This window comes from Microtus ochrogaster, unplaced genomic scaffold (assembly GCF_000317375.1).
Source record: "Microtus ochrogaster isolate Prairie Vole_2 unplaced genomic scaffold, MicOch1.0 UNK3, whole genome shotgun sequence".
In the NCBI taxonomy this organism is placed as follows: Eukaryota; Metazoa; Chordata; class Mammalia; order Rodentia; family Cricetidae; genus Microtus; species Microtus ochrogaster.
In genome coordinates this window covers 17000847-17016077 of record NW_004949101.1, presented here as the reverse complement: position 1 = coordinate 17016077, position 15231 = coordinate 17000847, and the positions used below count along the sequence as shown (strand labels likewise).

Sequence of the window (15231 nt, the reverse complement as noted above, 5' to 3'; positions counted from 1 at the left end):
GATTAAAGGCGTGTGCCACCATCGCCAGGCTATAGCTGTGTTCTGTAGTAGAGTTTGAAGTCAGGGATTGTGATGCCTCCAGAAATTCCTTTGTTGTACAGGATTGTTTTGTCTATCCTAGGTTTTTTGTTGTTCCATATGAGTTGAGTATTGTTCTTCTGAGATCTATGAAAAATTTTTTTGTGATTTTGATGGGTATTGCAATGAATCTGTAGATTGCTTTTGGTAAAATTGCCATTTTTACTATGTTAATTCTACCTATCCAAGAGCTTTCCTTTTTCTGGTGTCTTCTTCAGTTTCTTTCTTCAAAGTTTTAAAGTTCTTGTCATACAGGTCTTTCACTTGTGTGATTAGAGTTACCCCAAGATATTTTATGTTATTTGTGGCTATTGTGAAGGGTGATATTTTGCTGATTTCTTTCTTAGCCCATTAATCATCTATATAAGAGAGGGCTACTGATTTTTTTAAAGTTAATCTTATATCCTGCTACATTATTGAAGGTGTTTATAAGTTGTAGGAGTTCCCTGGCAGAATTTTTGGGGTCACTTATGTATACTATCATATCGTCAGCAAATAGTGAGAGTTTGACTTCTTCTTTTCTAATTTGTATGCCCTTGACCTCCTTTTGTTGTCTTAATGCTCTAGCTAGAACTTCAAGTATTATATTGAATAAATATGGAGAGAGTGAACAACCTTGTCTTTTTTGATTTCCAGTGGGATCGCTTTGAATTTCTCTCCATTTAGTTTGATGTTGGCTGTTGGTTTGCTGTATACTGCCTTTATTATATTCCTTGTATCCCTGTTCTCTCCAAGACTTTTATCGTGAAGAGGTGTTGAATTTTTCCAAAAGCTTTTTCAACATCTAATCAAATGGTCACATAGTTTTTTTCTTTCAGTTTGATTATATGGTGAAATTACATTGATAGATTTTCATATGTTGAAACATCTCTACATCTCTGCATCTCTGGGATGAAACCTACTTAGTCATGGTGGATAATTTTTCTGATGTGTTCTTGGATTCGGTTTGTCAATATTTTATTGAGTATTTTTGCATCAATATTCACGAGTGAGATTGGCCTGCAATTCTCTTAGTAGTGTCTTTGTGTGGTTTGAGTATCAGGGTAACTTTAGCCTCGTAAAATGAGTTTGGCAATGTCCCTTCTGCTTCTATTGCGTGTAACAATTTGAAGAACATTGGTTATTAGTTCTTCTTTGAACATCTTGTAGAATTCTGGCTGAAACCATCTGGTCCTGAGCTTATTTTTTGGTTGGAAGACTTTTGATGATTGTTTCCTTTGTGGTTATATAGGTCGAATTAATTTGCTTATCTGGTTTTGATTTAATTTTGGTATATACTTATGAAATTTTAAATATCTAATTTGTGGCTGGAGAGATGGCTCAGGAAGTAAAAGCACTTGCCACATAGCCTGATATTCTTAATTTGATGCCCAGAACTCATGACGGAAGAAAGGACTGACTCCTGAAGACTGCCCTCAGACCTTCGTGTGTGCACTGTGGGATGCATGCCTCTTCTCTACCAGTAATAAAGTTAAAATGTATGTGTGCATGTCTCCATGTGAGTGTAGGTGTCAGGAGAGACCAGAGCAGGAGTTGAACCCTCTTGGAGTCTGAGTTAAAGGTAGTTGTAAATGGCTGACATGGGTACCTGGTTCTATGGAGAAGCAGAGCAAGTGCCTTTAGTCACTGAACCATCTCTTCAGAGCCTACATAAAAATTTTTTTAAATATTTATTTATTTATTATGTACACAATATTCTGTCTGTGTGTATGCCTTCAGGCCAGGAGAGGGCACCAGACCTCATTACAGATGGTTGTGAACCACCATGTGGTTGCTGGGAATTGAACTCAGGACCTTTGGAAGAGCAGGCAATGCTCTTAACCTCTGAGCCATCTCTCCAGCCCCCATAAAATTTTTTAATGGGGTAAGAATCTACTCCCACACTCGGGCATGGTAGTGGCACATGCCTTTAATCCCAGCACTTGAGAGGCAGAGGCAGGAGGACTGCCCTGAGTTTGAGGCCAACCTGGTCTATATAATAAGTTCCAGGACAACCAAGGGTAGGTAGAGACACCCTGTCTCAAACAAAATAAAAACAAAACCAACCAAACAAATAGAATTGCTCCCCCCACCCCAATGAGCTAACTTTGCTATCCCAACACTGCTTCTTCATTCTTTTTGTTTCTAAAGATTTATTTTACTTTATGAATGTTTTGCCTGCCTATGTGTATGTGCACAGCATGTGTGCCTGGTACTCAAGGGGGTCAGAAGAAGGCATTAAATCCCCTGGAACTGGAGTTATGGATGGTTATGAGTTAATATGTGGGTGCTGGAAACTGAACCCAGGTCCTCTACAAGAATAACAAGTGCTCTTAACTACTGAGCCATCTCTTCAAACCCATTTATTGTTGTTGTTTTTCTTTTCTTTCTTTTTTTTTAAAACAGGATTTCTCTGTGTAGCTTTGGAGCCTGTCCTGGAACTTGCTTTGTAGACCAGGCTGGCCTCAAACTCACAGTGATCTTCCTGCCTCTGCCTCTCAAGTGCTGGGATTAAAGGCGTGCTACTACTCAGTTATGACACCACTGCATGGCCCATTTCTTTATTCTTAAAGCAAAATTTTTAAATTGTATTCATGTACATGCTGGAGTATCTGTCATGTATTGCTGGTGTCAGAATCCTTAGAGGTGGAGTTACAAGTGGTCATGAGCTGTCTGACATGGTTGTGAGTTGACATGGGTACTGGGAAATAAACCTGGGTCCTCTGGAAGGGCTGCAAATGCTCTTAACTGCTGAGCCACCTCACTAGCCTCTTGATCACTGTTTCTTTCTTTCTTTCTTTTTTTTTTTTTTTTGGTTTTTTGAGACAGGGTTTCTCTGTGGTTTTGGAGCCTGTCCTGGAACTTGCTTTGTAGACCAGGCTGGTCTTGAACTCACAGAGATCTGCCTGCCTCTGCCTCCCGAGTGCTGGGATTAAAGGCGTGCGCCACCACCGCCCGGCTGTTTCTTTCTTTCTTTTTTATTTATTCTTTGTGTCTTTCACATCATGCATCTCTATCCTATCCATTTCCCCATCCTTTTGTATCCGCCCTCTACCCTTGCAACCTCCCCGCCCAACAAAATAAAATTTAAGAGAAAAAGAAAAAAAAAAGAAAAATCAATCTTGTTATGGAAGCTGCAGTGTGACACTGTGAGTTATGCAGTAGACCCTCTTGTCCATAAATCTTTACTTGCAAGTGTTCACTGCAGAATCATTGTTCTGGTTCAAGCTCTCTGGTTTCTGCTATACTATTGATGCTGGGCCCTCACTGAGATTTTTCTTGGATATCCTGTTGTTGCCCTGTGTCATGGGGACCGCAGTTTTGGGTCTGCAAGACTGGTCTATTCACATGCTCCAGGAGAACCATGGTTAGCTGCAGGTTTGTCAGCCCACCAGCTCTCACTTGTCCTCTCCACAAAGGTGAGCTCTCCTGCATTGCCCTGGCTAGTTCACTCCTTGCATCGATGAGCAAGGGGCGGGGACCAGTTCTGCTTTCAAGTCTCATGGAGAAAGTGAGCAATTTTTACCTCCTTGAACACATACAATTCTTTCCTGTGGTTAGAAACCCACCAACGTCATAGATGAACCTTCCAGTTTAGAAGTGTGAGCCTTGGGCTTGTGTGATGGCCATTGGATGAGCCATTGGAGGTCTTTTTCAGCTACTTTCTACTATCTTTAGGATGACCAACTTGGGCATGTGGTTGGTTCTTCTGACCCAGGCCTTATTAGCAAAGCACTGAACTGTTCTGAAAATATACAAGCCTCTCTTCATCCCCCTGCTGGCCTGTTTCAATGGGGGCTCCTGATATCCTGCCACATGGTAATGGAGAAGGGAAAATGGTCTATATGTAAAATATATTTTAGAGCACCAAAGCCAGGGTTGAAAAACCACATACCCCATCATAGAAGGAAACAGAATTCATGTGATCCTTAGAAATGATGATACTTCCATGGTGACGGTGAGAAAACAGGAGGCCACCAGAGAAGAAATGCACATTCCCTAGAAGAAAAAGAACACTGGTCAGAGCTGGAGTACTAGACTCTTGGGCAAGAGTCCAGGGTCCTTCTTGAAGGTACTAGAGCAATAATGTAACCTTCCTGAAAAAAGAGATATCCTAAAGAGAGATACTTATGCTCTAACAATTAAAACAATGAATCCCGAAGAATTATAATCTCCCAAGGAATCTCATGCTGGGAAAAGAGAAAAGTCTGTAGTCTTGACACCAGTCAGAGAATGATGTGGGATGTCCTTCTGTTTATGTGTTGCTTTTATTGGTTGATGAATAAAGCTATTTTGGCCAATGGCTTAGCAGAGCAAAGCCAGGCTTGAAATCTGAACAGAGATATATATATAGAGAGAGTAGGTGGAGCCAGAGAGACACCATGTACCTGCCAAAAGAGGCAGATGCTATGTTGCTGCCCAAGAAGCAAGAGGTACATACAAACCATAAGCCTCATGGTAAATATAAAATAACAGAAATGGGTTAATTTAAGATATGTAAGAGCTAGCCAATAAGAAGCCTGAGCTAATAGGCCAAAGCAGCTTTATTCATTAACCAATGGTAATAAAACAGATTCACAGCATACAAAGGAAAATCCCACATCATCAGAAGGAACCTGCTTCCGAGGAAGAGATTTTAACACTTCTGAGAATTTATCCAGCAGGCAGGCTAGAACAGAGCTGAGATAATGGTAAACCTACAATGAGTGAGATAGCACTGTGTTCAGGACTGTTCAACTGAACATTCTTTTGCCTTCTATATATCTTCTCTTTTTGTTTTTTGAGACAGGGTTTCTCTATGTAAACCATGGTTGTCCTGGAATTCTATGTAGATCAGGTTGGCTTTGAACTCAGAGATCCAACCTGCCTCTGTCTCCCAAGTGCTATGACTAAAGGCATGTGGCACCATGCTTGGCTTCTTGCTCACTATTTCAACGTAAACCTTGGGAATGAAATGTAGCACAATCTTCAGAACCTCATAAAACTGGGTGTGGTGGTTGTCTATGCTATAATCCCAGGACTCAGAAAGCAAAAGCAGGATTAGGGAGCTCGACATCATCTTTGGTTATACAGTAAATCAAGGCCAGCTTGAAGCATGTAATAAATGAAAAGACAACTAAATAATAAGTCTTAAAGAAAGCTCTCTTGGGGATGGAGAGATGGCTCAGTGGTTAATAGCGCTACCTATACTTTCAGAGGAGCCAGGTTCAATTTCCAGCACCTACATGGTAGCTCACACATGTCTGTTATTCAAGTTCCAGGGCTTCTGACTCCCTCACACAGACATACATGTACCAGTGAGCATAAAATAAAAATAAAATTAAAAAGCCTCCCCCTCCCCCAAACAAAACTAGTGAAACAGAAAACCAAGCCACCACCTCGAATAGAACCAAGAAGACAGACTTAAGCATCACTGGACTCCATTATTGGACTCTTTTTCTAACAAGACTATATGGGATCCATTTCTATTCTCTACTTTTTGCTACTGCCTGTCTCTTTAATTGGTGTGTTGGCATAGGTGGCCTAGCCTAGCTTGTGTGGTAGTTTGCTGTGTTCTTGAGAGCCATGGAAAAGAAAAAAAAAAGCCATGTAGGCTAAGCAAGGACCTTGAACATGCATGACCCTGACCACATCTCTCCTGCAGTCCACCCCTGTTTGGCGAGGGACCTTGCATGAAGGACAGAGAGGCTGCTATAGAATTTATTCTCTGCCAAAATACTTATGGGAGACCTTGCTACATCCCCAAGTGGCTGTCCCTTGGTTCACATCTGACTCATCTTTAGAATATCACCTTTATTGGTTATTTAAACAACCAATAAAGTCATAAATTTAATTACATAGGCAACTGTAAGAAATATTTTTAAAAATAGGTTTTCTATTAAACACTGTAAAGCCTTTGCTTATGGAAAGATATTCAAATCCTTTTATCTTTCCCTGGTAAAGGCTTTATGCCAAATGTTTACTCCTCCAACCTAGTAAAATCTTTGTTTAGGGTTAGACAAAGGCCCTACTATATACTTAGAACTTAAGTCACCTAAGTGTCTGACTCCTTCCCTCCTTCTTCATCTCCCTTCCGATGACTCTTCAAAAATTAGCCAATCTCAAAAGGCTGTGAGGTCAGATGCCAGGAAAAAGTCATAGTCATCACCTGTTAGAAAAAAAATCAAGCGATGTCCTGGCCCAGTGTGTGACTAGTTGGTTTGGGTCTTGGCACACCTTTCTCTTTTCTTTCTTTTTCTTTCCTTCTTTCCTTCCTTCCTTCCTTCTTTCTTTCTTTTCTTTTCTTTTCTTTCTTCTTTTTTAAACAAAAGAACTGGCTAGTTGGGCTACATATTTTGTGTGACACCCAGAATATTCTTTATTTCTTCTGACAGAAACAAAGAAGCAAATCATAGAAAAGCCTTGTTTCGCTGTATTTGTTGCTTGATTCCCCCCCCCCCCCCCCATAAGACTCTAATGAGATGGTCAGCAAAGCCAGGAGCTGTTTATCTGAGGATGTCTTGACTCCTCACTGGGGCTGCAGAGACCAGGCTTTTCCCCAACAACCCCAGCAGAGTAACTAGACACCGCTATCAGGTGCACTTATATAACCTGTGCGCTGACGCTGATCCTCTGCTCTGGGGAAGCTCAAATGACCTCCAGGGCCTCAAACAGAGAAAGGAAGCACATACGGTTTTTGCATAAAAATGAGGAAAAAAAAATAAGAGTAGGTGTGCTCAGTAAGTGCCTATAATTCCTGCATTCTGGAAGCTGAGTAGGAGGACCACCAGGAGTTTAAGGCTAGCCTTGGCAACAAAGTGAGTACAAGGCTAGCCAGGGCTACATAAAAAAAAAACCTGTCTTTAAAAAATCCATAAGGAAAAAAATCCAAAATCAGCAAGCATACATACTGTCAGCAGATGTCAAGAAGCAAAATTCACATGCCCTTATTGGGCATCTTCAGAGGATATGCTTAAAATAATTTGGAGATATCTGCTCCATTTGTGAGAATTTTTTTAAAAAAATCTCCCTTACCTTGTAAAACCTGCATGCAAATCTTTTAATCTCCACCACCCGGTAATTTTTTTTTTTACACAAGCGCCCTCTGCATTCCCAGAACTGGAGAGAACTTGTCCCCTTCCCCTTTTCTATCATTTCCTTTGTGCTGATTTTTTTTTTTAAATTAGCCAATCTTGAAAGACTGAGGCTTGACCTCAGCCAATCAGAAAAGACAAACTGATCACCTGTGTTAGAATAACAACCAAGTGTGCTTCCTGTTAGGTCTCAAACCCAGGCAAATCATAGAAAAGCCTCACTCAGTACCTGTGGTTCCTCCCAATGCTCCTCACCCTGCTTCCCTAACCTTTCCCGCCCCCAGTCTGATCCCTATATAATTCAGCCGTTCTGGCTAGCCTGGGCTGCCTCTCTCGGTTGGGGGCTCCTCTCACTGTCAGATTTAGCTGCGGGCCATGCTCAGCCTGGACTCTTCCTCAGTCTCCATGCTCTAAGAGTACTCATGTTCATTCTTCATTCTCTTCCTACAACACTTTGGGTTCTGGCACATCTTTTTTACAAAAAGAAATTGCTTTGCCAGGTTACTTTTGCTTTGTTTACGTGGTCCTTTGTGCTACCCTCAGATTATTCTTTGTTTCTAAGACATTGGTGAGTTCATAATTCTCTGTCTCTAAGCTAGCTCAACCCTAAAGAGAGCCCAAGAAGTAATGGGTACAGTTATTTTGAAAGGCCTAATAGAGCCTTTTTTCCTTTTTATCATTTTTAGATTTATTTTATTTGATGTGTATGAGTGTTTTGCCTGCATATCTGCATGTATACCACAAGCATGCTGGTGCCCATAGAGGTCAGAAGAGAGGGACAAATATCCTGGACCTGAAGTTACAGATGTTGTAAGCTATCATGTGAGTGGTTGTTGCTCTAGTCGCTGGAATCTTTCTTTCTTTCTCTTCTTCCTTCTTTCCTTCCTTCTTTCCTTCCTTCCTTCCTTCCTTCTTTCCTTCCTTCCTTCCTTCCTTCCTTCCTTTCTTTCTTTCTATTTTTTGAAACAGAGTTTCTTTTTAAAATTTTTATTTAATGTGTACGAGTGTTTGTTAGCATCCAGGCAAACCTGCCCCTGCCCCTCAAAGACCAGTCAGAATGTGTCACCCATGTCATATCTGCATGCATGGCAAACAGTACCCTGTCCTTTTAAAAGGCAAAACTCTGCCTACCTCTCCCCTTCTTCCTCTTCCCCTTTCTCTCTATGAATTTCTCCATCTCTTTCTCTCTCTCCCTTAAAAAAAATTGGTTTCTCCATACATGTGACCACCGCCATTTTGACTAAGGTCAGGCGACCTAACCGCCATCATAACTAAGGGCAGGTCGGGTGACCAAGTCCCACCATCTTTACTGAGGTATTCCCTGCCTAGTCTCATGGTTTACTTATGTTTTTTTGTTTGTAAATTCCTTTTACTCTTCCCCCTCCTCTCTCTCTCTGCCCTTCTTCTGGAGAGCAACTTCTGCCTCTTTCCGTTCTCCCCCCACTTTTTTTTCCCTTCCCCACTTCTCCCGTGGCTGCTGGGCCCTGCTTCATCTTGTGGGCTCGGCTCTGGTTCCCAGCTTGGTGGTCTAATGAGCATTCTGTCCTGCAACACTCCTCCCACTCCCTTACCCCCTTGTCCCCCACCATTCATGGAGCCCTGTTTCTACCACTGCTGCACTGCGGGCGAAAATCCTAAACCTGGACCTTCTACCAGCCCACTTCCCAACTTTCCGTCAGTCCACTGGGACAACTGGTAAGACTGGTCCCTTTCTGGCCTAGAGCCTCTCACGCGATTGCCCTTTCTCTAGTTCTCCCTTAGCACTGCACTCACTGAGTGGTGCATTCATTTTTCTGCCTCATTGCTCCCCACAGCTGAAAATGTGAGCAGACCACTCAGTGGTCCTCACACTGCTCAGATTATTATTATTATTATTTTTTTTGTGTGTGTGTTTTGTCTTTGGACCTCTCGTAAGTGATCCTCTCCACTGTAAGGACTGCTTGCACCAGTCTTAGGCCCTGGTTTCTGAGCCGATGGGCCGGGAATCAGCTTGGCTTTATTGTCAAACCCCACACTAGCCTGGAGATGTCCGGCTAGTTGCCCCGGGGTTTGCATGGTTTTCGCTGTTGTCACGTTTTTTACCTATTAAAATAAACCACTTTTCTAATTTCTACCAGTGATGGCTAAATTTAAGTAGTCACACTACATGGACAACCATGGCTAATGCCATTTTCTTTGAGCTTAACAAAGGGAGGAGCCAGAGGTTCCACCCCTAGCCAAAGAGCTCTAGCAGCAGGCTCTCCACATGAGGTCCCACCCCAGCCAGCTTCTTCTCACTCACCTTTCATCTAACTTTATGTATATAAAACAAAAATTCAACTGTGTGTACATGTACGTATTTTACTGTTAAATGTTAAATAATTGTCTGTTCATTATATCTCATTTCAGACTACAAAAATAATAAGTCTCATGTTTTAAATTGGTATGTACTTTTAAGTCTCTTATAAAAATACTGTATATGTAATCCAACCTGCTTTAAAATATATTAAGCTGTTTTCGACTATTGTAAGCTTCTATTGCAAACAGGTTTTCCTTCTTTGTCTTTCACAAGTATAAATCTCACCTGTTAAGTGAGAGCCATTACAGCCAAGCTTGGATGGACTCAGCTCTCCAGGCAGATTCTACACTGTAGTCATAACCAATAAATATCCCTCAACTGCTCAGAGATCTGGGGAATTTGGCATTTAAATGTTTAATTATTAAAAGACTTTTCATAACAGACAGGTTGGCTCCTAGCAGCAATACTCTACTTCCTCCAAAGAAGACAGAAGACAAAGGGCACAGAATAACGTCCATCTGCAATTTGCTTGATCAACTGCCAAGTGCTGACCACTGGGAAAAACTGCCTTTCAACTAAACTGAGTATTTCCAGACAGTGGACAGAATCACTGGAATTGACAGCCTAGCTGCTCAGGTAAGGGTAGGCTTGTCTTCCTACAGATTTCTAACCCATCAGATCTTCTAAAACCTGGCTGGCCCTGCACTAAACAGCAAAAGGCAAATACGACTCTCAACAACCATGGAGGACCCTGAGGAGTAGCTCTAGGTGCCAACCGACTATGTTCTCTGTCGTTTTTAATCAATAACTCAAGTAAACTTTTATCCTTCTCAAAGATCTCTGATGCAGTTTGACAGCTGAGGGGTTTGGTAGGTATAAAAGGACAACCTCATCAAACAAATTTCAGTAAAATACAAATGCAAGTTATTAAACTGTATACTGTATATAAAGGTATGAGGACAGATACAAGTTACTAAATTTCTCTCTCATGCTGCCTTCCATAGTCTTAAAAATACTTTTCATTGTGCAAAAACATGTCAGTCATTCTGACATAAATATGCTACTATTTATACAATGTATATGTCTAAAACTTAGGTTTTCACAAGACGAAAGAATTCTTGTGAGTTCCAGGGAGCCGAATTGAAGGATCCACCTTAAACAGGTCAGATACACCCCTCTCAATTCCCTGGTCCTGAAAATTTTTTTCTCTTCCTAAACTTAACACTGTCCTCTGTTCTGTCAACACCTTGCCAGGTCCAAGAGACACCAGACAGTTCCACACCACAAACCCTGGACAGGAGTAAAGCGACCAGCTACCCCAGGATGTGACCAGCACCTAGAGTTCTCAGGTCCCTCCAAGACAGTGCCCACAAATATACAGGAAGTAGTCTTGAGAACCTGCCATCCCAATTCTTTTAACCTGTTGTGCTTAACTTCCCGCCTTTTTATTATAAGAAAGGGATGGGTTCTTTGGTTTTTCAGTGTATTTAAAAAAATGGGGGCTGGAGAGATGGCTCAGAGATTAAAAGCATTGACTGCTCTTCCAGAGGTCATGAGTTCAACTCCCAGCAACCACATGGTGCCTTACAACCATCTGTAATGAGGTCTGGTGCCCGCTTCTGGCGTTCAGGCAAACATGTAGACAGAACACTATATATAATAAATAAAATAAATTTAAAAAAAAAAGAGAGATGGGAATGATATGATCTGCTGGCCTAGTCTGTCACCTGGATACTTGTCCCTTTAAGAGACAAGTCCTGGCCTCTCCCAACCCCTCCCCTTCTACCCATGGAAGCTGATATCCCACCTCCTCCAGCCTGCACTCTCTTTTTCCATCTCTCTCCCAAAGAGGTAACTTCTGCTCGCTCTCTCCCCCTTCTCCCTCTCTTCCTTCCCCTTCCCTTCCATAACCCACTGAATAAACTCTATACTCAAACTCTCTCTGCATGATGTATCTGTCTGTTTCTCACCTGCTCTGGTCTCCCACCTGCCAGGCTCACCCGCCAAGGCCTCAGGGGATTACCCAGGCCTGGGGGACCTGCCAAGGCCGCAGGTTGCCTGCTGCTATCCCTCGTGGGACCAGCTGCCCCTTGTGGGTCTGGCCTTCCCCTTCCCCTTTTATATCTTTAAAAAGGAATAGCCGGGTGGTGGTGGCACACACCTTTAATCCCAGCACTCGGGAGGCAGAGGCAGGTGGATCTCTGGAAGTTCGAGGCCAGTCTGGTCTACAAGAGCTAGTTCCGGGACAGGCACCAAAGCTACAGAGAAACCCTGCCTCGAAAACCAAATAAATAAATAAATAAATAAATAAATAAACGGAATAACACCTTCCTCCTTCTCCTGTTCCCTTTATCTCAATAACACTCCTACATAAGCTCTGTCTGCATGGTGTATTTGTCTCCTGCCTACCATGGGGATGCTTGGCTCCTTCCAGCCAAGGTTCCTCTCATGTAGAATCATTATATTGGTGCCATAAGACTGAGCTCTCCTGGAAGTTCCTCCTGCCTGTTGGCAGTTTGAGGACCACTGTAACCTTTAATCTTGTCACTCTTCCAACTAAAGGATTGCCGGACCCCTTCATCCAACATGTCAGCTAAAATTGGTAAGCCTCCCCCTGCCCGTAAGTGAGGGTTTGTCTCTCGATGGTAGTTTCTCATTTTAAGACCCAGTACTGGGCAACCATGTGTCTCTTAGGCTTGGAGTCCCAGCCCCTGCTTCTGTGCTTGATGAACCACAAAAAACAGCCTGTGCCCTTTATCCAGTCCTCCCTTAATCTCTGGGACTCCGGAGATTACAGGCTTTGGATCTTTCCTACCTCACTCATGGAAATTGTACCTCCTCCCCAGGGACATGGCCACTTATTGGCAGTTGCTCCTGGCATGTGATCCAGCCATACCTTCCTGCTGAAGCCCAGGGTGGTGGGTCACTTTCCCGCCTGGCTTCATTTCTACTTCTCTGTTTCCACCCTTCCTGCTGCAGCCCACGGTGGCTGGTCCCTCTTTCCTGCCTGGCTGTGGGCTGAACTAAGAGAGCAGCGTTTGCCTGGGATGTTTCTTGTTTGATTCATATGTATGAAAGATGTATGTGAACGATGTGCCCACATGTGTGTGATTTTTAATATTTATTTATTATATGTACAGCATTCCTTCCATGTGTGCCGCAAGCCAGAAGGGGGCGCTAGGTCTCATAGATGGCTGTAGGCCACCATGTGGTTGCTGGGAATTGAACTCAGGACCTCTGGAAGAGTAGTCAATGCTCTTAACTACTGAGCCATCTTTCCAGCCCCTGTTTTAGATGTTTTAAATGCATGTTTTGAATGTATAAATTTTATGTGTTCCGTATGTGTGTCTTGCTAATTGGGTATGTTTAAAATTTATACAAGTGCTCTAAAAAAACCATGTGGTTTGTCAGTACCTTACAACATGTGGGTAGGTGCCATCTTGGCTAAGGGCAGGTCAGATAACCTAACCACCATCTGATGGGAAATCTTTGTCAACCAATTATCTTTAAGAGGTGGGATCAAGTTAGGGTGTGGCTTTCTGGGGCCTGGAGAAAAAGGGTGCGTCGCCCAGGTGCACTCTATCTGATTCCCTCGCAGCACAGCTGAGCTTGGACTTCTTGTTCCTGTTTTGTGAGTTTTCCCTTCATAATAAATAAATAAAAATTAATTGTTTTATCTTTTAACTAGCCTGGTTATTTCCCGAATTGAACTAACTTCAACAACCATCCTCAGTAAGGGAGACCATGTATCTGCCATTTTGTTTGAGGTTAAGAGAGACATTTCACTGCCATCTTGGCTAAGGACAAGACAGGTCGAATGACCTAGTCACCACCTTTACTAAAGGTGCTCTTTGACTCATCTCTCGCCTCTTACTTAGTCTCTAATTCCTCTTACTCTGACTGCATTGTGTGGCGTTCTCCACCGCCTGCTCCGCTTGCAGCAGATCTGCCTGCTCTCTTCCACCGTCAATGAATGTGCTCTCTCTCGTTCACTGGCGAATTTGATTCTCCGCTTTTTTTTTTTTTTTTTTTTTTTTTGCTTCAAAGACCTGCTTATGTCTGTCTACTCTCTCCCTCTTTAAATGAACTCTGTTTGCTACAACATGCGAGTCAGAGATGGAGAAGCCAGTTTCTTCTCACTCAACACACACTGGTTCTCCCTTCTTATTTACTGTTTATGTATGTGAGTATATGCATGCTATTTAGATTTAACCCCGTATGTGTGAGTGTAAGCTAGCTTTAACTCTGTGTGTGTATATGTAACTCAACTCAACTGCATGTGTGTGTACATGTAAAGTATGGTTTAAAGTTTTAAAGAACCACAGTGAACTCTTTTAAACAGTCCTAGTGAGCTCTGTTCATTTTATCTCCTTAAATCATTCCTCCACAACCTCTCAGCTTGAGACAGCTCTCCAGGCAGATCCTGTGCTAGTGTGATTGTTGTCATAACTCAGACATACCCAGTCCACAATAGACATTCCTCAGAGGCTCAGAGATCTAGAGACTATGCCATTTAAAATGTTTAACTAAAAAGACTTTCATAATAGAGATACAGGTCAGCTTCTGGGAGCACTCCTATTTCCTCATAAGAAGATGGATGAGAACAGAAATCAGAGCTTGCGTTACAAGTGGCAGCACTAGCCACTGAGCAAACCAGCCTTTCACCTCGACTGCTGCTAAGGCTCTCTTCAGATCATGGACAACAGGACACTGGGGAACCAACTGCCTCAAGTTGCCTAAGACAAAGGTAAAGTCCTCCCATGAGTCCTTACTCCACAGAAGCCTGTAGGATCTTCTGGGGCCTGGCAGGCCTACTTCTGCCAGCCAGAAGATTGATGCTGCCCTAACACCTGCCCTCAACAACCATGGAGGACCCTGGGGTGACTGTCTAGGTAACCAATCAAGTAAATCTCTGCCATTTTTAATCATGAACTCAGGTAAAATTTATCCTTCTCAAGAACTCTGATGCAGCTTGTTGACCCCAGATTATCAGGAAGTAGTCCCGAGAGCTCAATGCCCTCATTTCCCTAACCTGCCATGCCTACTTCCTCATCTTCTTATTTAAATAAATAAAAAAGGGAGGAATGTCATCATCCAGGAGAGCCTGGACCTGCCCCTTGAGGACCTGACAGAGTGTGTCACCCTGCATCACACCTGAGTGCATGGCAGTCAGTTCCCTGTCCCTTTAAAAGGCAAAATTCCACCTACCTCTCCCCCATCTTCCTCTTCTCCTTTCTCTGCATCTTTCTCTCTCCCTTTCCTTATCCCATTCCCTTTATCTCAAAAACACACCCCACGTAAGTTCTGTCTGCATGGCGTGTTTGTCTCTCACCCATCGTTGGGTCTCTTGACTCCTCCCCTTCAAATTCCCTCTCGCTAGGACTCATTACAGTGTTTGCCTATATGTATGTGTGTGTAACACATGTGTGCAGTGGCTGTGGAAACCACAAGAGGGTGCTGGATGTCCTGGGACTGGAGTTACAGATGACTGTGAGTCATTATGTGGGTACTGGGAACTGAACCCAAGTCCTTTTCAAGACTTAAATAGACTTTAAAGTAGAAAAGACCAATGATCAGATACTGATTTATGGACTTATTTAGAGATTTACTTAGAGCATTACTGTACCACTTATTTCCAAGCATGACTTCATTTGTTACCTAGAACAGTGACCTGGTGAAATACCTGAAACAATGGGTCACCACCCACCCTTAACAACTTGACCACAAAAGCTAGCCGGGCGGTGGTGGCGCACGCCTGTAATCCCAGCACTCGGGAGGCAGAGGCAGGCGGATCTCTGTGAGTTCGAGGCCAGCCTGGTCTAC

The 15231-nt window shown here is 42.9% G+C and overlaps 1 protein-coding gene across 3 annotated transcripts in view; it reads right to left on the bottom strand.

Annotated features, from left to right (window-relative positions):
* Positions 1 to 15231, bottom strand: part of CUNH20orf194 (chromosome unknown C20orf194 homolog) — a 137368-nt gene that overhangs the window by 42942 nt on the left and 79195 nt on the right. For all 3 annotated transcript variants that reach the window (XM_005365596.2, XM_026788471.1, XM_026788470.1), the window contains exon 21: positions 3953 to 4056. In XM_005365596.2, coding sequence (XP_005365653.1) covers positions 3953 to 4056 — 104 coding nt within the window. The remainder of the gene's footprint in view (positions 1 to 3952; positions 4057 to 15231) is intronic.